The 25600-nt window shown below is 42.7% G+C and overlaps 1 protein-coding gene across 5 annotated transcripts in view; it reads left to right on the top strand.

Annotated features, from left to right (window-relative positions):
* The window catches only part of CHN2 (chimerin 2), a gene marked incomplete at its 5' end in the record, with an annotated part of 258748 nt that overhangs the window by 139411 nt on the left and 93737 nt on the right, over positions 1 to 25600 (top strand). For 4 of the 5 annotated variants that reach the window (XM_084787591.1, XM_084787592.1, XM_084787594.1 and 1 more), the window contains 2 exons: positions 1231 to 1269; positions 19892 to 19947. In XM_084787591.1, coding sequence (XP_084643717.1) covers positions 1231 to 1269; positions 19892 to 19947 — 95 coding nt within the window. The remainder of the gene's footprint in view (positions 1 to 1230; positions 1270 to 19891; positions 19948 to 25600) is intronic. The other variant, XM_084787595.1, reaches the window with a different exon arrangement.

The following is a 25600-nucleotide window of genomic DNA, read 5'->3' as shown; positions in this document are numbered from 1 at the left end:
AAAATAAATAAACATGAATTTAAAGAGTGAATGCCAGTGTTTGTCTCGTCACAAGTCAGCAGTACACTGTGTTATTATGTATCCGTTTCTGAAGTGTACACAGTGACCTTTGAGCCCTGTAAGGTGATGGACCAAAGGAATAAAATATTCATTGTAAAATTAATTAATTTAAGCTGAATTAGTGTAACTGACTAGGATTTGAGTGAAAAGTTTATTACTTTGGAGTTGGTATTGATTGATCAATAATAACACATATTTTTTTTCTTCAGAGAGAAAAACTTTCTTAGATAGTATCCTTCCAAAATTAGGGAAGTCCTAACAGGATAGAAACCCAAGGATGGGGACAGAACAGGGCAGCTGAGGCTGGAATTGGGGAGCACACAGCAGGCCTTGTTTACCTAAAGTTACCAAATTACAGATTTCAAGCTTCCTTCTGAGCCATACTTATACTGAGACAAACTCTCCTCCCCTGGCTGTCTAGGCTGGCATAGGCTTTCTTAGGCTCATAGCTATGAGCACACAGGACACTATAAGGAAGAGTTAGCTCAGCTGTTACACGGGGCCAGGAGCTAAAGGAGCAGCCATTGCTTCCCCTTGCTTGTTTTTGAGGGTGCTGAAGAGTAACTCCCCCCTCTCCTGTAACGTTTTCATCTGTCACTAGCAATTGCTGTGCTTCTCCTGGAAATAGTCTTAAGTCCCATCCTGGAGTTAATTCAGGGAGCTAATACAATCCCAATAGCATTATCAGTGTCTCCGCTGTCAGGCTCAGGGCTTTCGGAGTGTCGTGGCTTTGGCTGCACGACTTGCCACATCTACTATTGCACACCTGCCACTTTGCACCTGCCCTCTTAATAAATGGACTAAAGATCTGGCTAGGAACTATGAGATAAACTGTGTTTATTATGCCCCGTTGAATAAATATATTTGGAAAGGATTACTAGAGAGGACAATCAAGTTAATTGCCTTTATGTTCTTTTTCATTTAACTTACTGGACTCTGAAAATTATTAAGCAAGGTATTCTGTCATAGAAGTGATTGTTGGGTCCACAAGTTACCCACGCACGTTCAGCCCTTATGCCTGGACCCATTCTTTTCATGAGTAGAGAGGCCCCTGGGGTTGCATGTGAGTTCAGCTGACAGGCTGTCCCTCCTCCCCCTTCTCCTCCTCCCGGGAAGATGTGGGCTGGCAGGTTGACATGCAGTCTAATGTGATCTCTCTCTTCCTTCTAGATGCTGAGGAATACCAACCTCCAATATGGAAATCATACTGTAAGTACCGATGATGCAAAGATCTCTGCAAGTCTTTAACTGCCTGCTTTCTTGAAAGATCCTTGCTGGGGGTGCAGTACACATGAACAATCCCATAAGCAATGCCCCCCCCATATCTTCTTTTTATTGAGCAGAGATACCTGTAATAAAGGGTAAACTCTGCACTTGTCCCTGACCAAAAGCTCCAACAGCCACTGACCTGTGTGACCCATTTTAGGAATGCTCCAAAATGGAGGGGGAACCTTCTGACTTTCAGACTGGGGGCCATATTTTATTTATTTATTTATTTGGTGTGTGTGTGTGTGTGTGTGTGTGTGTGCATGCGAGCGCTCATTTGGGCAACAAGGGCGAATGTATTGACTTCCATGAATTATGCTCTTTGCTCGTCACCCCAGGGCTGTAATAGCATTTGACATGAACTGCTGAAAAATGAACACACAGACTGTCTGCTCACTCGAGGTGACTCTATAGAAGCATAGATCATGTCTGAGCATCAGCTACCACCCGGCAGCTCCTGTCATGAAGGCAGGTGATGGCCATTACCTCAAGCTCTCTTTCTCTCTTGTTGGCATCATGTGTCTAGCTCAGAATTCTCTGTTAGGAGAAGGATGGACTGTGGCGGGATGGAGCCCACTGTGGGCGAGGCAGGTGTTCCTTCAGGCTCACTGCTAGGTGCCAGTCATAAGTGCTGCTGTCACTGCTGAAGCTGCCATTACTGTTATTGTTCACTGAGGACCTGCCCCTCCCCGGGCTTTGAGCTGCTGGTTCTCAGGTTCCCACTGCATCCCTGACAGATAGGCACTCCTGTCGTCTCTGCCTTGTCTATAAGGAAACCACAGCTTAACAAGAGCAGAGGCTTCTCTGAAAGGGGTGGGTGGCATTCAGAAGTAAAGTCCAGGTGTCCAGAGGCAAGCCAACTCTTAGCCTGCAAGTACTCAAGACGTCTTTTCTACTTGTTTAGAAATATAGACTAAGCCCAGTGCCTATACCTGTAGTCTCAGGACTCTGGAGGTAGAGGCAGGTGGGCGTCTATGAGTTCAAGACCAGTCTTATTTACACAGTAGTGAGTTCTAAAACAGCCAGGTCTACATAATGAGACCCTGTCTCAAAAATTAAAGCCTCAGCTTTTCCATGTATATGTTTATCTGCTTATCACTGTGATCATTTTTCACATAATGGCACCTCCGCCAAAAATGGACGGGGCCTGGGACATCCTATACCATCTGCATGGTCCATGTAGCACATGTGCGTGCTGCACTGTACTATCTAGGTTCATGTATGTATATTCTGAAGTTTTCACAAGCACACATCACCTAACAGACACTTCTCAGCATGCACTCCTATCATAAAATGATCAGCGGGTATATGTATATTATACATACATACTTATGCATATATTTGTTATAACAACAACATAGAGGTGCATAAAATTGAATATTAGTGGGACTGAGGAGATGTCCCAGCCAATGTAGTGCTTGCTTCACAGACATAAGAACTTGGCTTCAGAACCTCAGTACCTATGGACTGTTGCCCTGCCTCTAATCCTAGCCCTAGGGTGGAGACAGGAGCATTCCTGGGGCCTCCTGGCCAGTCAGTCACGCCTAACCAGTGAGCTCAGGTTCACTTATGAAGCTCTGTCTCAAAAAAAAAAAAGCAATAGAATGATTGTCATTCAGCGTCCAGCAGGTAGCCTCGGTTCTGCAGCGGGCAGGTCAGTCCAGGCGCTTCTTGCTTCTGAAAGAGAACAGAGGGACCTTGAGGCCAAAGGTCCAGTTCCTCTCTCAGGAATGGCTACCGTGCTTTAGGGTGAGTCCTGTGTGCGAGGCCAGGGTGTGGAAAGAGTTTATTCCATGGAGTATTACAGTTTAGCTCTTTCAGAATGAAATTGCTGGCATCAAGACGGTAGTGGAGACTCCAGAACTTTACAGTCCTATGACGGCAAACTTGTTAAGGCTCTTCATTAAGCTACTGCGCTGAGCCAAGGAAGAGGATGCAGGTGGGCACCTGAAACCAGCATACCCAAAAATGAGCCAGAAGGCAAGCCCGATGAGACACGGGCCCTGTGGGTGTTTAACCAGCAGTCAGCACCCAAGTATCGGTGATGGAGCAGGCTTCCGTGGCTGGCAAAGCAGCTCCGCCATTGCTGCCTTGACTGCCTTGACCAGCAGTCAAGCCCTGGGTGTCCAGTGGCGATTATTCCCCAAAATAAGTGGAGTCTCAGACAGTCGTGGTGGAGGAATGGCAGGAGCACCAGAACGCAAGCCAGCCAACGTTTATTTATAAACCTCGGGCAAATGGAGAGGGGTATGTGGGTAAATGTGTCTGATTCACTGGGGCTAGAGGTGCCAGGATATTTAATCTACATACAGTGGAACAGTACCTCATTTACATGCAGTAGCATGGCTTCCTATCACAAGAAGGAGACCACAGTACTTAATTATCCTATGGTTGGGGGAAGAACTTCGAGGTACAATTAAAGGTCATTTGCGGAAGGTTGGGATCTCCTTAGCATAGGGTGGGGTACTTCCAGGCATTCCCAGGTGCTTACTCAACAGTTTCTATCAGGAGAGGGCTGGTCCTGTAATCTTCTTTGAGGGCTATGTGATACTCCTTATAAGATCTGGGGTTTCCCATATCAGGTGAAGGGAGAACCTTGTAGAGAAAGGGAGGCCACGTATATAGACCAAGCTCAGAGACTATTTGGAACCATCAGACTTCAACCTTACCAGCAGGATTTCATAAAATGATCAAGGAAAAAACTTGATATTAACCACTGGCTTCTCTCTATATATATATGCAAACACATGTGTATGCACACACACCATACACGTAACCCGGATGTTAATCTGATAGTAAGAATTTCCCACAATACACAAACCGGCCCCTGCCTCATAGTGCAGCCCACATCCCCTTCCTGACGTGTGCTTTCTGTCATCTTATAAGACACGTGCCTCTTGTATTTAAAATTTTTTAAACATGCTGGGTACCGGAGGCCTTTGCCACTTTGTTTTTTTCTAATGGATTTCATTGCCCTTGGCAGTGTTAGCCCTCCCACAGATACAGCGCCCTCATCGCTCTGTGCAAGCACGTGCAGGGCCATCTCATTCTTTATTACACGAGTCTGGTCTCCCATCTGTGAAGTTAGGGGCTGTGTGGGTCTCTAAGGGCCCTTTCCAATCTAGGCCTCTGCTTTCCCATCTTCGATTTTAAAAGGCAGTGCTAATGACTTAGTAATTGGATGTTTTTGTTTGTTTGTTTCCTAATGGAGTGTGAAGTACTCTGACAGTAAATCAACAAAATATCTCTAGGAAGAGATGTTGGGCTCTCCTTGCCTTCCTGGGCATTGCACACTGCTTTTCGTGCATTAACAACCCAATAAATATTTGTTGAGCAAATGCCACTACCGGGAGCTTTACTGAGATGCACAACATTGGCTCAAATGCATCTCCTCTTTTTCTAAGTGACCTTGGGCCACCCACTTTATTTCTTAAAAGCACTTTTATATCCTAAGGAAGCTAGGGAGAGCATTGCTAATTACATGTCCACGATATCAATTTTGCCATAGTCTATTAGATTGAAATTTTACATTTGGATCTAGAGTCATAAAAACCCTACTTGACAGAGTGATGGTTTGAGCTATTTAATACAAATTTAGTGGTATAGACAGAGTTCTTTACTCTATCAGACTGATAGGCAGTTGTTATTGAGAGACCCTAAATGAATGGATTTACAAAAATGAAGGGCATATGATACACAGGACACCAAAACCATGTTGCTCAAAGCCCTACAGAATATCACTAAGAGGAGAGGCTCTTGGTCATTGTGGATTTATGAGTTTTTTGTGGTAGGTGTTGGTCCTCCTTTGAAACACCTCATAGCTTGTCATCAGACTCACGGAACCATCAGACTTCAAGCATTGTCATCATTTATGCAACCATCATTACACCTGGTATTTCTAATGATAAATACTAAAACTCAACAACGAACGTAATGTGGCCCCACATCCACCTCCTAGTGAGGGATACGATATAAGCCCATAATTTGCAAAAGAAAAGAAAGAAAAATTTAAAAATTATCTTTGTTTTCAGTGACTAGTGTTTGCACGTGCATATTTGATATTGTTACGAAGCATCAGGCCAGTTTTGATGCCATTCTTTACAAAAACTTAGTCTACTCCTGAATATTACCTTTAAGAATTTTGATTTTTTTGTTTTACTTCTAATTGCAATGCTCTTAGGTTGCAAGGTAACAGAGTATTCCAGTTGGTCACATAGACTGACTATAAAAAGACCAGAGACACCGGCTTTGGGTATGACCATTTACACTCCCCCGCCTTTCTTTTGGCTCCACTTTTTTATGTCTGGATTTTAGCATGTTCATCCCATGTCATTTCCAGATGGACCCAATATCACTAAAGGTATTGGTATGACATTGAGAAATAGCAGGCAAAGAGACCATCCCTTTCTTAATGTTTCAAGCAAAGCATCAGAATTAGATTCCAGCCCTCATTGGCCTCACTTTCTTAGCCCTGACTTGATCTATGTTGGTAATTTCTGATTGATCAGCATTAATCCTGTAAAAAAAAAAACATGATCAGAAATTGTAGAGAAACACTGGAAGGGGGAAGAAGTGGACAGGTGTTGGGGGCATAGTAAGTGTATAGTAAGTGTATAGTAAGGGTTTATCTTAAGTCAGAGAATGTACTAAGAGCTGTGGGGACACAAGGATGTCATCTACGACCAGGACTTAGCTGGAGGATCCCCAGTGTCACTGCTCTCTCCACTTCTCTGAGGGATTGGAAGGCTTTGTTTTTCTCTTAGAGACAAATGCTATCACTTGTTTAGCTATGCCCATGAGAAAATCTGATTCCTAAACACCATATATCCGTAGAGCATCTGCTAAGGCCAACCTCCAAACCAAGGGCAAAATCAATGGGAAAGTGTTAGAGCTAATGGCCTCAAAGAATTGCCACTTTTGAATGCACTTAAAAAATAGCTGGGTGGTGGTGGTACACACCTTTAATCCCAGCACTAGGGAGGCAGAGGCAGGTGGATTCTGTGAGTTTGAGGCCAGCCTGGTCAACAAAGCAAGTCTAGGACAGCCAAGGCTGCACAGAGAAACCCTGTCTCAATAATAATAATAATAATAATAATAATAATAATAATAATAATAATAATGAAACCACATTTGAACATTAAGTCTGAACTGTGTGAAATGTGAGCCTGGAGCTGACAGATTCAAAAGCCAACCATCATGGGAATATTATGGGGTTTTGTTTTGCAGGAGATCAAAAGCCAAACAGGGAGCCAACAATGCTGGGCTGACAGCTCTCCCAGGAGCCTTCCTTCAGTGGAAGGTCAAACACTCAGAGCTTGCGCTACTTTTTTAAATTAGGAGCTTGGCACCTGGCACCCCCTTGGTGTGTGGAACTGCTACAGAAAAATCCCCTGACAGGAATATGATATCAGTTACTCTTAGATCTTATCTCAATCTGTGAGTCATAAAAGTAACATGTCTGTAATTTGTCAAACCCCATAGGTCCTGCTCATGTACAAAGATACCTGGTTCCCTTCTTTGGGGCCCCACAGACCTTAACTTTGGATTGTCACGGTGCCCTTAGCCAAGCAGTAAATTTTAAGAAAACATTTTGTTAGTAGGTCAAACCCTTCACATGGTAGGTGGAGGTGAGGCAGGAACCAGGAAGTTATCAACAGCATCAATAACCTGCTGCTTATACCTGGTAAGTTTTGTGTATAAATGGGGGAGACACAGCAATGGCCAGAGTGGTACTGCTTATTTCTTGCCCATTGGCTAAATGCAGCTCTAGCATTAGAAGAGAGGGGACTGCAGAGCCCATCCTGGAGGACTACCGCCATTCTAGGAACTGATGGGTTCCAGTGGCTCCAGCACCACCCAGGCTTGAGTTTCCTCATATCAGCCAAAGAAACATGGTGGCTTCTCATTGGGTTGACAAGGTTGAGTCAAGTGTTGTTACTAAAGAATAAAATATGAGTTTTCTCGGGCCTTAGATTTCAAGGGAAGCTGGGCATCTCTTTCTTTACCTCCACATTTCTCAGTGACCTCCACCCCTGCCGAACCAGTGGGACCAATGGAAGAATTCTCTCCTTTGCTGGAGAAGGCCCCTGATTAGGGAGCCCTGCAGTATGCATGGGACATTGCTGTAGAAGCAGATCCTTCCATGTCCCCTCTCTGCTCAGGAGGACCTTAAAAGCATCATTCGTCATTGCATTTTGCTATGTTAGGTTAAATCAGGAGGTGATACTTTCAGACTTTGCGACATGTTTCATTTACCTTAAATGTGCCTTGGGGAATTATTCCCATGGGTGTTAACTAACCCTTCCAGTGATGGGCAGGCTCTTACTGAAAGCTAAGATAGAAGCTGCCTGGCTTTGACTTGGTTCCCATTGCACTTGGCCATCCTGTCATCATCTGGAGAGACAGACAGACACCTGACCCAAGTGGTATGATGGCGTCCCTTCAATTCTGGCAAACCCCATTGCTCAGTGAGCATAGAGCAAGCCCTAGGAGAGTGCAGTCCTCTTGGCTGAGAAAAGGGCCACCAGCTCATGATGTCTGCTGTGAGGGGCCAGGAGGAGAGGTGGCTCCCCGACTTAGTTGAGCGCAGAAGCCTTTCCCTGGTCCTCTTTGAAACTATCTCTGGAGCTTCTTTTCCCAGGTATGTGGCTGGTGATCATGCATTTCTACAGGCCAGAGTGCCAAGCGTCCCAGAGGGCAAGGTTATGGGATTTGGACTGCTGACATCAGGCACTGTGCAGAAGTGCACCGTTGCGTGCATCCTTTGGTTCTACCAATGACATCTCAGCCTCTCACCATTCAGGGTCCTCACCCTCTCATTCTATCATCCTGAACACTTTCCCAACCTCTTCCATGTGCAAATAAAACACTGTCTTCCCACCTCTCTGCTTCCCAGTGATCCCTGCCTGGTCTCCTTTTCTTTGATCTTTTCAAGTTGTTTTATTGCTCTTGCTAAGATATCAAGTACTATATTGAATAGGTATGGAAAGAGTGGACAACCTTATCTTGTTCCTTATTTTAGTGGAATAGCTTTGAGTTTCTCCCCATTTAGGTTGATATTGGCTGTGGGCTTGCTATGAACTGCCTTTATAATGTTGAGGTATGTCCCTTGTATCCCTGATTTCTCTGGGACTTTTATCATGAAAGGATGTTGGATTTTGCCAGGGGCTTCTTTTTTTTTTTTTCTGCATTTAATGCAGAAATCTAATGCATATCTATTGATATGATCATTTGGTTTTTGTCTTTCAGTCTGTTTATATGGTGGGTTACACTTATCTATGTATGTTGAATCCTCTCTGCATCCCTTGGGTGAATCCTCCTTGTCTTAGTTGAGGTTATTGTTGCTCTGATGAAACACCATAACCAAAAGCAATTTGGGAAGGAAAGGTTTTATTTGGCTTATGTCTCTACATCCATAGTCCATCTCTGAAGGAAGTCAAGACAGGAACCTGGAGGCAGGGGCTGATGCAGAGTCCGTGGAGGAGCATTGCTTACTGGCTTGCTCCCTATGGCTTGCTTAGTCTACTTTCCTATAAAGACAGGACCACCAGCCCAGGAGAGGCCCCACCAACAATAGGCTACCTCCTCCCCCTGCCATCAATCAATAATTAGGAAAAGGCTCTAAAGGCTTGCCTATAGCCTGGTCTTATGGAGGCGTTTTCTCAATCAGGGTTTCCTCCTCTCAAGTGACTCTAGACCAGTGGTTCTCAACCTTCCTTCTGAACGCTGTGACCCTTAATACAGTTTCTCATTGTGGTGACCTCAACCATAAAATTGTTTTGTTGCTACTTCATAACTGTAATTTTGCTACTGTTACTAATTGTATCATAAATATCTGATATGCAGGATATCCCCAAAGGCCCATGACCCACGGATTGAGAACTGCTGCTCTAGCCTGTGACAAATTGTCATGGAATTAGGCATCACACTACTTGATCGTGGTGGATTGTTGTTTTAATTGAAAATCCCAGATTGATCTATTTTACCAATAAAGTCTCAAGAGCCAGATGCCTGGGTGAAAAAACTTGCTAACTCAGAGAGGCAGAGAAAGCACACAGCTGAACTTCCTACTGAGCTCATGTCCCAATGGAAAGGCCCAAAAAGCTCACTAGCTCAGCTGACCGCCCAGGAAGAAAAGGCTTGCTGGCTCAAAGCCCAAAAAGCCAGAAGCCAAGAATGTGAAGAGCTAAAGAGCTAGAGAGCTAAGACGCAAAGACAAAAGAGCTAAAGAGCTTAAGCTAAAATCCCAAGAGCTAAGAGCTAAATCAGCCAAGACTCCTTCTACTTTTAAAGGCTATGTTAAATACCCCTCAACTCAGAGTCCCTCCTACTCTTTAATCCCTGTCAGCTGGTCTCTTGCTCCACCTCTTGACCTAGGGCTAACTTTATTAAATCCTGCATACAGATGGCTCTTGGATTAAAGGTGTATGTTAGGGCTCAAACCAAACAAAGACAGGTTTTTACAGTTCAGTCTCAGGGATCATATTGGAATCACATACCTTGAAATTTTCCCCTTTTTTTTCTAAATAAAAGACATTTTCTCTAACATCAGTAAACTATGTACTATCTGGTAAAAACATGCATTCATAATTTCTAGTCCATTCGTATTTGGCAACCTTGGAGAAAGCATTCTACAATCTATCTTATCTTGGGTGAGTCCAAAATCTGTACCTGAATCATTTTGTATCAAAACTTGGCATTAGCAATCAAAAAACCATTTTAGACCTAAAACATCTTCTTAAATCCTAAACAACTAAGTGGTTTTTGTTTGTTTGTTTGTTTGTTTGTTTGTTTTAGTTTTTTGAGACAGGGTTTCTCTGTGTAGCCTTGGCTGTCCTAGAGTCACTTTGTAGACCTGGCTGGCCTTGAACTCACAGTGATCCGCCTGCCTCTGCCTCCTGGGATTCAAGGCGTGCACCACCACCACCGCCCGGCTAACAACTAAATTTAGTTGTAAGATTGTAACTATTTAGTCTTCAACACCATCAGAACCTGAGAAGAATAAACTATCTGAATAACCAGGAAGTGCAGAGCAAGCAGCTTCCAAAACTATAGAAATGAAAGATACTGCTGGCTACCAGGACAGTCACCCAAGATATCTCTATAACATCAGAGCATCATCTTCAGCCTCTGGCTCAGAATATCTGACAGACTTTACTGAAAAGCAGGTATTATGAAGGACTTGCCTACCTTATCTTTGCAAATCTCGGCAGTCAACTTTTCCTGCATCTACTTTGTCTAATATTCTGTCTTCAGTAGAAACAAGGACAATTTTTGTCCAGTGGCTCTCTTGGCACAATGAGGCCATCTTCTAAAGGAGAATTTCTTGATGCTCATCATCTTCTTGGAAGTCAAAAGGTGGTGTTGCCAGGAGCTCACATGTCTCATTGTCAAAAAATTATCAAATTAATAAAACTCTTTAAATGCCATATTCTACAGATCTCTGAGGTTTTTGAAGACCATCTGTCTATTTGTAGTATATCTGAATTACTAGTTTCTAGCTAAATACTGACTAATTAACTTAGAAAATTATTACCTAACAAGACCACAAGTTTGATTGACTATTAATTTGCATTCCCTAATTATCTTAAACAGTTTGTGATAGTAGCTTTCAAAAGGACTAGATGTTCACATTGCATTTTTAAGAATTACATAGGTATAATACTTTAAAAAGAGTTATTACATAGTATATTGTAACCAAAAGATAACCTTAATTTTGTATCAATATACAAAGATCTATAAGAGTTGATTCAATAATCTACCCTTTTTTTATATTGTTCCTATATATTTTTATATCCTCCCTTTTGTCTAAATAAAAAAGAACAATTTTAACTCTAATACAGTAAAAATTTCTTGCAATACTGAAGTAATTTTTGCTAAGCTTTCCACAATGTCCAGTTTGGTTGTATATAACAGTCAGGATTAAGTATTTTTGTGTTTAGACTTCTGTAAAATGTTCATCATATGAACTCAGAAATTTGAGTGTCCTACGCACTCTGTAGTCTGAAGCTAATCTTTGGGTGGTGTTTATCATCTTAGGCAGAATATAACAGTCGACTCAAAGATGACCACTTTGCAGAACTAGGCAGCAGAAGAAACATGAAACAGTTTTCCCCCAGTGGGTGTTGTTAGACAATCATTGTTGGGGGCCCAGTCATCTTCTTGAAAACCTAAAATGTTACTGCTAGGAGTGGTAGAAAACCTAAACATTTTAAATGCCATATTCAGCAGAACTCAGAAAGATTTGAGATCCACAATCTATTAAGTAAATCAGAGGGACACAAACTGTTTCTAGTTACTTGCTTCAGACTTCAACCTGGAAACCCATACAGGAAGGTAGATAAAGCTTATTTCTAAAATTAGTTAATACTTTGTCCAATTACTAGTATCATGACAGAAAGTTTATATATACATAATAGTATTATAGATTTTGAGATGATATACCTTAAAAATTAGAGAGTAAAATGAAAGCTTAAGGATTATGAGATCAATGGCAATAGAATAGTCCCTTATGTTTTTGTTTTTTTCTGCCCCATACCAGGTGGCTCTTCTGATGTGAGACAAAGATTTTGGACTTTCCTTTAACAAGCATGTGTGGGTTTAGAGAAAGAGAGAGCCATGCTCCAACCCCAAAGGCAGCTTTAATCTGTAATTGAATTGTGACCATATAAAGACCATTTGCCACTAATGACTATAGAGGGTGGAAGAGACAAGAGCAAGGTGGGCAATACCACTTGGCCAATTTACTCTTTTTCTCATTACATTTTCTGTTGATAATCCATCTTTTTTCTTCACATGTTTCATTTGTCCAGTGGTCTCCATATTCTAATTAGATGTTTTTATATTCTCCTGGAAAGATAAAAACAAAACTCTGCCCTAACCCCAACACTGGGGAGGGGGGCGGTGTTCATTTTTTAGTGGGTTATATCTTTCCTCAGGCAAAACGTTTTTTTGGCAATAGAAAAAGAATTATCTCAGTTGAAATTTTTTAAAAGTTCCTTTGAAACATTGAAATTAAATATACCTTAGTGTATATTTATTTTTTAGATTATAAAGATCATTCAATTTAAATTTTAACTTGCCTTTTCCAAGTGTCACTTAAAATTAAGTCACTGTAATTCCTATGTGCCTGCCTCTGTCTCCCAAGTGTTGGGATCAATGGCATGTGTCTTCCAAGTGTTGATATTAAAGGTGTGAACTGCTACAGATGGATCTAAGTTTTTCTCTCCTTGGAACTTGATCTGTCTGTGTCAGGCTGGCCTTGAACTCAGAGATCTGCATGCTTCTGTCTCCTGAGTATTAGGATTAAAGGCATATGCACACCAAATGCTTGGATTAAAGGTGAACCACCACCACTCTATTTGTCCTAACTGCAGGATTAGAAAGCAACTAGTTTATAGGGATCTGCCTGCATCTGCTAGGATTAAAGACATAAGCTACCCCTACCCTGCTCAAATTTTTTGTTTTAGCTCTAATTATTCCAAACTCATAGGGATTTAGAAAACAAGTTTGACCTGTAATAGCCCTTTAAAGTTACTTAAAGCATCTTCCCTCCCCGCTCCCTCTCTCTGTTTGTTTTGTTTTACAAGACAGGGTTTCTCAGTGTAGCTTTAGCTGAACTGGACTGGCTTTGTAGGCCAGTCTGGCCTTGAACTGACAGAGATCCTCTGCCTCCCGAAGTGCTGGGATTAAAGGTGTGCACCACCACACCCAGCTCAACATTTCACATCTCTTAACTGTGCTTTTAATACCAAACAATAAAACTATCCTTTTTATTTAAGTTTTATTTAAGAAAGCTTTAGTCTTATATGTTACTTTTAACTGAATGACCAAGCTTTCTGATCTCTTTAGGAGATCTCTCTTGTTTAAATCTAATCTTTATCAATTTTGATGTTACCCATAGCTTTTCTTCTCCTGAATATGTATCTATAGTATGACACACATACTTTAATTTTCCAAACTCTGCAAAAGGAAACATATCCATTTGCCAAATTTTATTTCTTTGGGTACCTTTTCGGTTACTTCCTATAGTCAATGGAGTTTGGTTATATAAAGAACAAATAGGACATTGCCTTATAATTTTCTTAGTTTGTTGCCAAGAGATAGAAAATTCCTTCTTTAAACCTTTGCTGTTAACATGGTGTTTTAAATGAAAGTATGAAGCCTCTAATACACTTCCTATTGGTAGTTGATCAATTTCATCATTATCTTGCCCATAATGAGGCAATCTCAGCATTAGTAAAAGGTACCACAATTTCTGCTGGGTTTATACTATTAATTGGAAAAGTCTCATTTTTCCTTTTAGCGTCAATTCAGAATTCTTTTCTACATAGGTCTTTAATTTTTTACTCTGTTTATATTCTAAGAATATCCATTCTAAGATGCTCTCCACATAAGAATTCCTGTGGGAGAATGAGTAGAAAACAAAATAACCAAAATACAACTTAGCTTTGGATCCAAGTGATCCACATGTGCATCCTATAATTTCTTTTCTACCAGAGACAATTCTTTCTCCACCTCAGCTGATAATTTTCTTGGACTGCTTAAGTCCTTACTACCTTGGAAGATTTTAATTTTCATTTAATTCAAAAAAGTTTTCAATTTCCTTCTTGTTTTCCATCTTGACCTACCTACCTTTCTTTCTTTCTTTCTTTCTTTCTTTCTTTCTTTCTTTCTTTCTTCCTTTCTTTCTTTCTTTTTTGTTTCCAAGACAGGGTTTCTCTGTATGGCCCTGGCTGTCCTGAAGTTTGCTCTTGAACTCAGAGATCAACCTGCCTCTGCCTCCCAAGAGCTAGGATTAAAGGTATGCACCACCACACCTGGCTTGACCTACTTTTTTCAACTAGTAATGAGTTGTTCAGTTTCCATGAGTTTGTAGCTTTCTGTTGTTCCTGTGGTTGATACCCAGCCTTAGTCTGTGTTGATCAGATAGGATGCAGGGTGTTGTTTAGTTTTCTTGTATCTATTGAGACTTGATTTGTGTTCAAGTATTGTGATCAGTTTTGGAGAAGGGTGTAAGAGGAGCTGAAAAGAAGGAATATTCTTTTGTGTTTGGGTGAAATGTTTTATGAATCCATAAGATTAATGACATCATTTACCTGCAGTATTTCTCTGTTTAGTTATTATCTGGATGACCTATCTATTAGCAAGAGAATAGTTGTTGGAGTCATCCTCTGTTTCTGTGTGAGGATCAATGTGTTATCTCAGTCATAGTAATGTTTCTCTTATGAATTTAGTGCTCTAGTATTTTGTACATAAATGTTAAGAATGGCAATATGCTCGTGGTGTATTTTTCCTTTGATGAGTATGTATGTCCTTCTGTATCTCTAATGAGTTTTTCTTTGAAGCCTATATTGTCAGATATTAAAATGGCTACACCAGCTTGCTTCTTAAGTCCATTTGCTTGGAATATCTTTTCCAACATTTTACCCTGGGGTGATATCAATTTTTGATGGTCAGATGCATTTCTCAGGTGTAGCAGAAGGACAGATCCTATTTTCAAATCCAGTCTGTTAGTCTTTGACTTTTCACTGGGTAGTTGATACTAGGGGTGTTGAGAGTTATCAACCAGCAGTTGATTCTCATTGGGTGGGCCGCCCCCTCTCTTTTGTTTTAGTGGTCTGGTATCATTTATTCTTTTTTTATTTTTGATGTAAGTAACCTCTTCAAGTTGAAGTTTTCCTTGTAGTGACTTATATGGAGGTGGATTTTTAAATAGATACTGCTTAAAGTTGGCTTTTTGTGCATTTTTTTCTTCTTCTTCCTCCATTTATTGTGCTTCAAGTTTTTGTTGGCTGTAGTAGTCTGGGTTGGCATCTGTGGCCTCTTAGAGTTTGTAGAACATCTGCCCAGACTCCTCTGGCTTTTAGAGTCTCCATTAAAAAGTTAGGGGTTATTTTAATGGGTCTGCCTTTGTATGTTTCTTGGTCTTGTTCCCTTGCTGCATTTAATACTCTTTCTATGTTCTATATATTTAGTGTTTTGATTATTATGTGTCAGGAGAAGTTTCTTTTCTAGTCCAAACTATTTGGTGTTCTCTATTTCTCCTCCCCCTCCTTTTCTTCCCTCTCTTCTTTTTCCTCCTCCTCCTCCTCCTCCTCCTCCTCCTCCTCTTCCTCTTCCTTTTCCCCTTCTTCTTATTGGGACAGGGTCTCTTTGTGTAGTCTTGACTCTCCTGGACTTGCTTTGTACACTAGGCTGGCCTCTAACTCACAGTGATTCACCTGCCTCTGCCTCCCAAGTGCTGGGATTAAAGGCATGCACCACCACACCTGACTTATGTATGCTTCTTGTACCTTTATAGGCATCCCTCTTCTTTAGGTTAGGGAAATTTTCTTCTATGATTATGTTAAAAATTTTTTCTGTAGCTTTAGTCTTTTAATAGTGTCCCAGATTTCCTGAATGTTTTGAGCCTGGGTTTTTCACATGCAACATTTTCTTCAGTGTCTGTGATTCTCTCTTCCTCTTGGTGAGGTTTACTCTGAGGTTTTTGTTTGACTTCCTAAGTTTCCAGTTTCACCTCAGTTGGGCTTTTCCTTGGTGATTCTGTTTGTACTTTAATACTGAACTGTTTTTGTCATTTCCTCCCACTGTGTATTTGGCTGTGGGTTGTCTGGTAGGGAGTGCTTCTGAGTCCCTGTCAGTTGTGGCCACTAGGAGTCCCTGGTAGAATATGTTCCTAGGTAATTGGGGTGACACAAGGAATGAAGATAAGCTAGAAGGGGGCACTGGAAGGGTCCAACCACAGGAAGGTTGACAGCTGAGTCTGCCATGCAGTCTCCTGGAGTCCCAGGCGCGGGGAGAGTCAAAGAGGAAGGAAGTGGTCTTGGTGTCCTGTATTTTTTTTTAACTGACGAGAACATCCAAACACTCATCTCTCTTGGGCCAGAGAGCTCCATGGTCCTCTCTGCGAGAGCTGGGTGCTCATGGAAGGCCCACTAGTGCCCAAGAAATGATTGCCTCCTGGTGTTAGAAGAGCTTGTGTCTTGTCAGCTCCGAGTTTGCTGTCCTGTTTCATACAAATATTTTTCCCAGATTTCTCACAAAAGCTGACAGGTTTCTCTCAGATGACTATGATTTAAGTTGATTTGTGGTTACAGCACCTCAATAAACATTTGTGATAGAAGGCAAAAACAAAGCAAGCATGGCCGCTTTTCTTGTGGCAGGACTTAGAACACTGAGGAAGAGAGACACTTTTCCGAAAGAGAGACACTCTTCTTCAACACACTCCACTTACTATGGTAATTATCTACTGGAATAAGTTCTGCTAAGGAAGGATGGAGGATCCTGAGGGCCCAGAATTGCTGATATCTTTAATGTGCTATAAGATAAGTCCAAAAAGTACATAGCTGGTACTTGAACTGAAGCCGTGATGATGAGGGGCAGAGAACTGGAGATACAGAAGGAAGACGGGGGTGTAAAGAGAAGGTGCTACATGTACAAAGGTCCTAGGGTTGAAGGGAACACTGTGTATCTGAAAAAATAAAAAAACCAACTTGGTTAAGGAAAGAGCAAGCATGGTGAGAGCATATGGGGCATTGGACCATGTCAGACACTCAACTCTTGAATTTGAAGCCCTTCAAGCTAATCACCTCTGGGATGCTGATATTATGGCCTGGTACTTCAGGGAGGTTTCTGAGCAGTGATGGAGTCTTGTTAATGTAGTTCATACATGAAGTGCCAGATGAGAGCCCTGCCCCCGCTCCATACACTGCTTCATCGTAACCTACAGGCTTTTCCTCCAAATGGGAGTCAGTTCTTTGGACGCCATCTTCTTAGCTGTCTTTCTGAGCCAAGAAGTCATGCTGAGCTCTGCTGTCTTTCTATACATCGGTGTATTTTTCCTTGGGCCGTACATGCATGTGGGCATCTCACACTTGGAAATGCAGCAGGTGCCAGCACTGGGAAGGGGTACCTAGTTTGCTCTATGCTTATGCTGTAGAATCTATTTAATTGGGTAAGAAAGCAGCCATGTTGAGGTGACAGCACAAGGGAGCTGTAATTATAGATGAAGTCCCATAGTTTTCATGCCCGTATCCACACACTATCTTCTTCTCCCATAAGAATCTTCAGTTTTATTTTTAGGACTAAGATCAAATTAGAAATCTGCACTTGTAGTATTGCATTTACTTAAAATACCTTATAGAATGCAGATTTTAACTTTTTTGTAGATTTGCTCTGTCTAAACTTAGTTTTTCCTCCTCAGGATACTGAATAGAAGATTAGCCTGGTTTGTCTCCAACCTCTATTTTCATGGCAATAGAGTCTGAAAGTACTGGGATGGGTGTAACTGGTCCCTTGAAGAAAATCATCAGGGCTGAGGTCAGCTCTGTGGTAGATCACGTGCCTACATGGGCAGGAAGCCCTGCGTTGAGTCTTGGTGCTGGAGAAAGGAAGGTAGAAAGAAAAAGAGGGGTCAAAAGAGGGAGAAGGGAATTCAGACTAGTCTAGCAGAAGAAAACTCCCTCCTTACAGTCTGTGAAAAATTCTAAGTAATCACCTGGTGAGCTGTGTCATAAGCACTCACCAGTTTGGTGCGTGCTTGTGCTTTACTTTGCATTCTAGTGCTGTGAGCAAAATACTGAATAAAAGCAGCTTGAGGATGGAGCCTCTTACTTGGCTTCTGTGTCCTGATAACAGTCTATTGTGAAGAGGAGTCAGGGGAGGAACCTTGAGGCAGGACCTGAAGCAGGAGCCATAGGGGACTGCTACTTACTGGCTTCCTCTGCATGGCTTTCTCAGACTGTTTTCTTACACACCCAAAGACCAAGCCCAACAGCCCAAGGGTGGCATCACCCACAGTGGACTGGCCCTTCCCTTATCAGTCACTAATCAAGAAAATGCCCCACAGACTCGCTTGTAAGCCAATCTTATGGTGGCATTTGTTCAATGAAGATCTCTCCTCCAGAGGGCCTGAGAGCTGGAGAGCAAGCCCTGCACCTCACTTGGGCAGCACAGTAGAGCTGGCCTTGATGGCTTGGGCTTGGATGAGCCAGCCCCAAGGACATGAGAGTGGGAGAACTGGCTCTGCCCCTTGCTGGCTGTAGCATTGGATAGGCCAACTAAGGGAAGGCAGGTGAGCTAGCCCCAGCGGTGTGGGTGTAGGAGAGCTGGCCTGGCAGACTGACCAGCCTGAGATACCTTTCAGGCCAAGATCCAGGGCTCTGAGTTAGCCCACCCCAACATCCATACCATCTATGAACTATGGAGCTTGTGAGGGGCTGGGCCTACAGATCCAAAGCTGTACAATCTCCATGACACAGGGCAGCTATGGGATACGTTAGAGTCCCATTGAGGTTCCAGCATTGATAAAGTAACAAAAGCCAGAGGCCTCGTACCAGACCAATAACTCACTACAATGAATCTTTGCAAACAAAGTGTGGGCAAGCCGGCACAGTGGCGCATGCTTGTAATTCCAGCACTCAAGGAGGCAGAGGCAGGTGGATCTCTGTGAATTCGAGGCCAGCATGGTCTACAACGTGAGTCCAGGCCAGCCAAGACTACACAGAAAAACCCTTGTCTTGAAAAACAAACAAACAAAAAAAACAAAACAATAAAAAAACAACAAAAGGAGTGTGTACAAAAGGGTATACTGTGGGACACACAGTGACACTACAGCTTTCACAACAAAATAAATATTTTTCTGTGTTTGGAGGGAGGTTGCATCTATGGAGAGTGGGTGTGATGGGAGTGCAACCGGGGTGCATGATATGAAATTCACAAAGAACCAATAGAAAGTTTTTAAAAAAGGATTCCTCCTCCCAGATGGTCCTGGTTTGTGTCATGGTCACAAAAATCTAGCCAGGACAACCAGCCTGTTGTTTAAATAAGTTCTGACAGTTATTACTTAGGATCTGAGAGCACCCAGGAAAGAGAAATGGCAGGAGATGGGGAGATAAGTCAGATGAATGAGAGTCCATGGTGAGAGGCAGGTCAAAGGTGCAGGGGTGTGTGTGTGTGTATGTGTGTGTGTGTGTGTGTGTGTGTGTGTGTGTATGGGCATGTATGTGTGCATTTGAGAGGGAGAGAGAGAGAGAGAGAGAGATACAGAGGCACAGGGAGACTGGGTATTTCCTTCACCCGCAGAATCCAGTGTCTTTGTATATAACTGTAATATTTCAGAAAATGGCAGTCCTTGAGGCCAGCTTTTCCGTAGCTATGTGAGGAGCCATCAGCATTTAAATTCAGGGACCCTGTCATATCATCCTACACTCAGGTACTCACAAGTTGAATTTCATCTCTAAAATAATCAAAACCATTTTACTTGCATCTAGCCTCCCAAGAAAGCCAAGGAATGAACAACGCCAGCAACAATTATGAAACTAAATTGGCTTTATAAGAGCAAAAAAAAAAAAAATCAATTTTGCTGGTTTGCATTCAGTGTCTAATTTCCATATAAATGAGCTGACTCTTGACTTCACCCAGTTGGAAGAATGTTTCTGTGCTCTGAGATGTTTTTCCTAATATCTGCGGTCCTGAGGATGAACCTGGCTGGGAATATGTGAAGGTGTGTTGCTTATGCAGTGCAGTTTTCTAATTATAACCCCCCCCTTTTTTTTTTTGGCAGTGTATCAGCTGCAACAAGAGGCGCCTCGTCCCAAGAGAATCATTTGTCCCCGGGAGGTCGGTACTCAGCTCTTCCCAGTACACCTTGTTAAGTGTGATGAATTGGCAGCACAGTGCGATGATGCTGCAGGGACTTGGGGTTTCCTGGGGGGTTATTTCTATTAACGTTTGGCACAGTGTCACCAAATTGAATATCTTCATAACGATATCTTGAGATTGCATGTTCTCTCAATACCTGGCTTTACAAACTGAGAACCAAATGTTTTTAACAAATGCAAAGACAAACTAAATTCTTTGTAAATACCACAAAACGAGTAATAGGGTTGTTTTGTGTTGCAGTTGTGTTCTGACTCTTTCAAAAATTCTATATTAGCATATGTTAATTAAATACAATTAAGGGTTTCACTGTGACATTTTATACATGCATATAATGTATTCACTCCCATATCCCCTGTTTCCATCCCACTGATAGTCTTCCTCTTTGCAAGTAGCCCCCATCACACTCCGTGTGTGTGTGTGTGTGTGTGTGTGTGTGTGTGTGTGTGTGTGTGTGTGTGTCCCAGTAAAGTTCATTACAGTTGGTCACAGGAGCATGGGCCCCTTATGGAAAGCTGCAATACACTACTGAAGAAGATGGCTCTAGCTCTCCTAGCAACCATTAGCTGTTCATGAATCTTCAGAGAAGGGTGGGGCCTCATGAGGACCTTCTCCATCTGTGACAGAAGACTGACCAGCTTGATCTGGTGCAGGCAATCACAGTTGCTATGAGGCCAAGAGTCATATCATGCCCAGAAGATGGCTCACAACGCTCCAGCCCTTCTTCCTGCTCTTACATTCTGCCACCCTCCCTTCAACAATGGTACCTGAGCTTTGGAGAGGGAGATAAGGATGCCCTGTTTGTGGCTTGACATTCAACAGTTACTTAACGTTTAACAATCTGACCACTTAAGAGCCCTACAGTTAATGCCCCCCTTAAAAAACAAACAAAACAACCCCAAACCTACTCTATCTAAAGATGACCGCAGTAGTGATCCTTGGGTATGCACACTTATTTTCAGAAGGCAATTTGATGGTCACATCATGTCCATCTAGCAAAACAAAAGCTGTGGCTTTCCTGCTAGGGCTTCTGGCCTCTTCCTCTGTGACATGTGACCAGGTGTACACTATCAAGCTTTGGTTCTTTTAACGTGCTCAGCTATAAAGTGCTTCCAGAAAACACAGTACAAAACTGCTAAATACTTGGGTATCTCCGATACCCATAGTTAGCAAATCATTGTGGTTTGGTCATATTTACTTGCCATCTTAAAAAACAGTAATAAAGCCATATGTGAAAAGTAACTATGTTTTGATGCTGGAAATAGCTTTCAGAATGTATTCACTCATGAAAATTTCAACAAGCTCACAGAAGTTCCCATTGCCTTCCTTCGTGAGTCAGTTTGCTCATCCCAGCAAGATTTGAAAAGTGAGATCAAAGTTCTGTTTCCTAATTTCACCCTGACAAGCTTGTAAGTAGCCCACCTAATACCCTTCAAACCAAAGGCCCATGGGCCCAAGCTTCCTTTTGGTGTTGCTTTAGTTAAGTATAAAGCCACGGGGAGCCTTTAAAGTTCTCCGAGGGCCCTGACAAGGCAAGGAGCCTCTCATCTCAGTGCTCAGGAGACCCATTGAGGAGCACCAATGATTTCTTGGTTTCAAAGACTTAAGTGCGTGCATCCTGTATCCTCAGCTTCCTCATCTCTGTATCCCAGCTACTGACTCATGTGATAACCAGTTTTCTACTTGCAATTTTACTTGTGTAGAAAGGGACTGAAATTCATAAAATAATCTTGATTTTTAATAGAGTACACTAGACTTTTTTTTTTTTTATCCCAGGAATGGTGCTAGAGAGGATGGTTATGAAAACAGCCCAAGAAGAGTTGTAGTTCACTTGGTGGTCTTGCTATCACCTCCACGTGTCATCCTTTGGACAGCCAAAGGATTTAGGTGTAGGGGTTGCAGTTTTGAGATGACCGCGGAAAAGAATACAATTAGAGTAGGGTTAGGGAGATGGCGCCATTGCCTTGTAAGGGTGCAGATCTGAGTTCAATCCCCAGAACACACCTAAGAGAAGCCAGGTGTGGTGCCCTATGCTTATAACCCCAGCAATGGGGAGACAGTCTTCCAGTGTTGTTTCACTGTATTGCCTATCCAAATTGCTGGACCTCCCAGGACCTAGCCTCTTGGGAGCGGAGGCCATATTTCCTTATGGATGCTCCTGCTAAAGACATTCTTTAGTTAAACATCACTATGCCTAGTGATGCACTTGCCTTCTTGGGGGAACCTACCTAATGTAGACACAGAGTCTACTCCGTGGAGTGTATGGCCAGCGAGTGAAGCTCTTGTAGCATGTTTTCTAACTCATAAGGCTTTTTTGTTTGAACAATGAACACTGACTTCTGGTGTGCATCTCTACACACAATTCTGCTCTTTCCTTCTTTGTCAGCCCAGCTCCTCCCAGCTCCTCTGCCCTGGTCCCTGCCTGGATGGCTCAGCATTCTTAAAGTATTTGTTCTCTCTCTGACTTATTTACACTATCTCAGGCTATGTTTCTCTCAGAATAGGAGCCTTGGGTTCACTGGATCACAACATACCCACATGATTGCAAAATGAAGTCCAAAGCGACAGAGATAGGAGATACTGTGACTCCAGGATAAATCTCAGGGCAGCCTGACGTGTAAAGTAGTTGCAAACTACAGAATCATTTGCCTGATGGGTTTTACTGAGCTGCCAGGTGAGAGGAGGTGCAGGCTGACTCTCCAAGCAAGATCTGGAGAGCTAGCCAAGCCAGTATCTCAGAGGAGGAACTCTGGAGAAACTCAGCTACAGAGTAAGGTGGGCTTCTGGTCTCTTGCCATCTGACTTAGAACCAAGCATTTACTCTTCTGGAGTGACAATAGCCAAACCTAGGGGTAGAGATCTGCTTTTCAGGGATGCTAAAAATGGGGGAAAACACCTAGGATGGTGCTTGACACATACCAGGTCCTCAGCTAATATACAAGAGCCAAGGCATGTTCACCTAGGAAGAGCAGGCTTTGAGACTGTCACTGAAGACAGTCAGGGTAGTAACAGTAGCCCCTAAATGGGAGAGAAAAGTGGCAGTGATAAGGAACAGAGCAAGACGCCAGGCCAGCAATGAAACCACCAGGATGAAAATGCTGAGGATGAGAAACAGAAGGTACCGGCAGCTGAACGATGGAGCCAGTTATGCCAGGCAGAGTCAACCATGGAAATAATGCTCCGGTGCTTCCTCAAGATTCATCATTGTAAATTACTACTCAGCGAGCCGCCAGAGCACCTGGCATTCCACAGGCATTTCCAGACGAGTCCTTGCCAAGAGATTCTTGCAGAAAACAAAAGGTCCACTTGACCTTTCCATGAATTATCAATCAGCTACCTCATAAGCATTTATTAATTAACAAGTGTACGCTTGGATGGTCTCCTCTGGGCTTCCAGCACTTCTGCCCACCTGTGTGCTTGGCTTCTGCAGGTGGATGGCACCGGGGCCAGGGAAAGGACCAGGCCTGCTTCATTCAGTGCACATAGCTCCAGAAATGCTGGCGTTCTACCCGCCGCCCTCACCCCTTTCTCTTCCATTCTTAGCAGGTGCCAGCTTTACTTCCAAACAGCTGTCCAGTGAGTCCCAGCACCTCTGCCTGTCTTAGTTTCACACCCAGTGGCATCTAGTAGGAAGGCCCTGCCTGAGCCCCATGATAATAAGCACCTCCCCAGCTGTCTGGCATTCCTTGCCCTGTCACCATCGTCTGTCTCTAGGACAGTGAGCTCTTCTTGTCCACAGAGGCTACATCTCTAGATAACTGGCAGATTCCCAGGAGAGTGGTGAGTGCTGACCCTGACACATAGGGTCAGCTAAACATACAGGTTAGACATAGTAAAGGATTAAGAACACACAATAAAACGACACCGTCTTAACAATATACTGCAACACAAGCTATTTTAAACTTCTGAATTGTTTATTTCTGCAATTTTCTGCTTAACATTTTCAGACCATGGTTGACTGAAGCCCACAGAGAAAGAAACCACAGATAAGAGGGGACTAACCTGTTTAGTATGCCTCCTAATATGCTTTTTTAACATATCCAATTGTTACTTGTGGGTCTTCCTCCAGAACAGATAAGCCAGAGACTCTACCAGTTAAGGCCATCCCTGGCATCCTGTGCAGCCAAGCAGCAGTGGGTAATCAGTAAGCACGGAGCAAAGTCACAGGGAAGGGGGCAGCGGTGGGTAAAAGGCAAGGAATTCAGAACTGTCAGAGAATTGCTAAGAGTGTATCAGCTTTACCCAGTGCTGTTATCAGGGCGGTGAGTTGGGCTTTTGGCACTTAAGGTGCTTGCTTAAACCCAGACTGATAGTGGAGCCTGCAGTGATCCAAGTTTCTTTCTGGCCTTATCGCAAAGGCCAAAATGTCAAGATTTTTTTTTGCATGACTAATTTAAAGCCAAATTCCACTGGCATTGCCTAAAGGACACACCGCAGAAGCAGAATGCTTTTGTGACGTAAATGACTCGGTTTCCTTTGTTCCCAGGAGGCTTTCTGGAGAATAGAGGATTGCAAAAGGCAATTCCAAGCGGGAAATAAAATGACAGGCTATCGTTTCCAACCATTCTCCGTTCTATACAGCTTCATTTCCTTGCCATACAGTACTCCGTTTGGGAAGCCTATTCTTTTGATGCAAAAGTCAATTGTAGAGCTGCGGGCTCCCTGTGCTCGGGAAAACCAGCCTTTCTTTTGATTGTCAGAGGTTGGACAGGATACAGGGACTTCTAAAATTCCTGTCACACCTCACTGCCCTGCCTCACCTGTTAGCGAGTCAGATAATTTTTTTTCAACATCACTGAAATGCCCCATTCCCTCCTCAGGGGCTTTATCTCTGGGTCCTGGTGTTTCTGAATAACCTGTTTTACCATTGCGCTTTTATCTTTTTTTTTTTTTTTTTTTTTTTTGCAAAGTTGTCCTTTAGATGCATCCTATTGGATACATTCTTCTTAATCATGCATTTCAAGGTTTTAGTAGACAGAAGTTCCTCAACTTCTCAGCCTCGGGCTGTAGGCCTTGGTCTTGCCTCAAGCTTGCCTGGGAGACAGATGTAAGCAAGTTTTAAGGAGTGGCTAAATTTTCTCAATGAACTTAACCTATTTAACATCTTTGATTTCTGTAACTCAGGGTGGCTTTCTCCTGCCTTCTCCCATCCTTCTCCTGCTTTCTATGTTAATTATTCAAAATACATGTTTTAAAAACAAGGTGCATTCTGGGAGTCTGTAACACTCTGCAGACACAGGATACCCAGAGCTGGGGTGGCTCTAAAAATCATACGATTGATTCTACAAGCCAGGAAAAAAAAATCAATCTCACTGATCTTTAACTGGCTTGATGTGTAGTGATCAGAAGGCAATTGCTTCCCTCATACAAGCTTTCCATTCCTTTCATCCTGGGCTTTTCTGTACTGCTTTCTTCCCTCTTAGTATTGACACAACCAAGAGTAAAGGGATTCTCCCATCAGCCCCCTCCCCCTTTCATCTTACTCACTAACAGTCAGCCTTCTCTCTTCACATTATTTTGTCCTTAGTTAGACTTCCCTTGGTCTTAGACTGGCTACAGTAGGGTGGAAGAATTGTAATGTGGGCTTTTTCATCTTAAAGGTAAACATTGTAAG

The sequence above is a fragment of the Acomys minous genome, assembly GCF_964271855.1.
Source record: "Acomys minous genome assembly, chromosome: 6".
NCBI classification, from domain to species: domain Eukaryota; kingdom Metazoa; phylum Chordata; class Mammalia; order Rodentia; family Muridae; genus Acomys; species Acomys minous.
The sequence above is the reverse complement of the archived record's forward strand: the minus strand, read 5'-3'. Positions and strand labels throughout refer to the sequence as shown.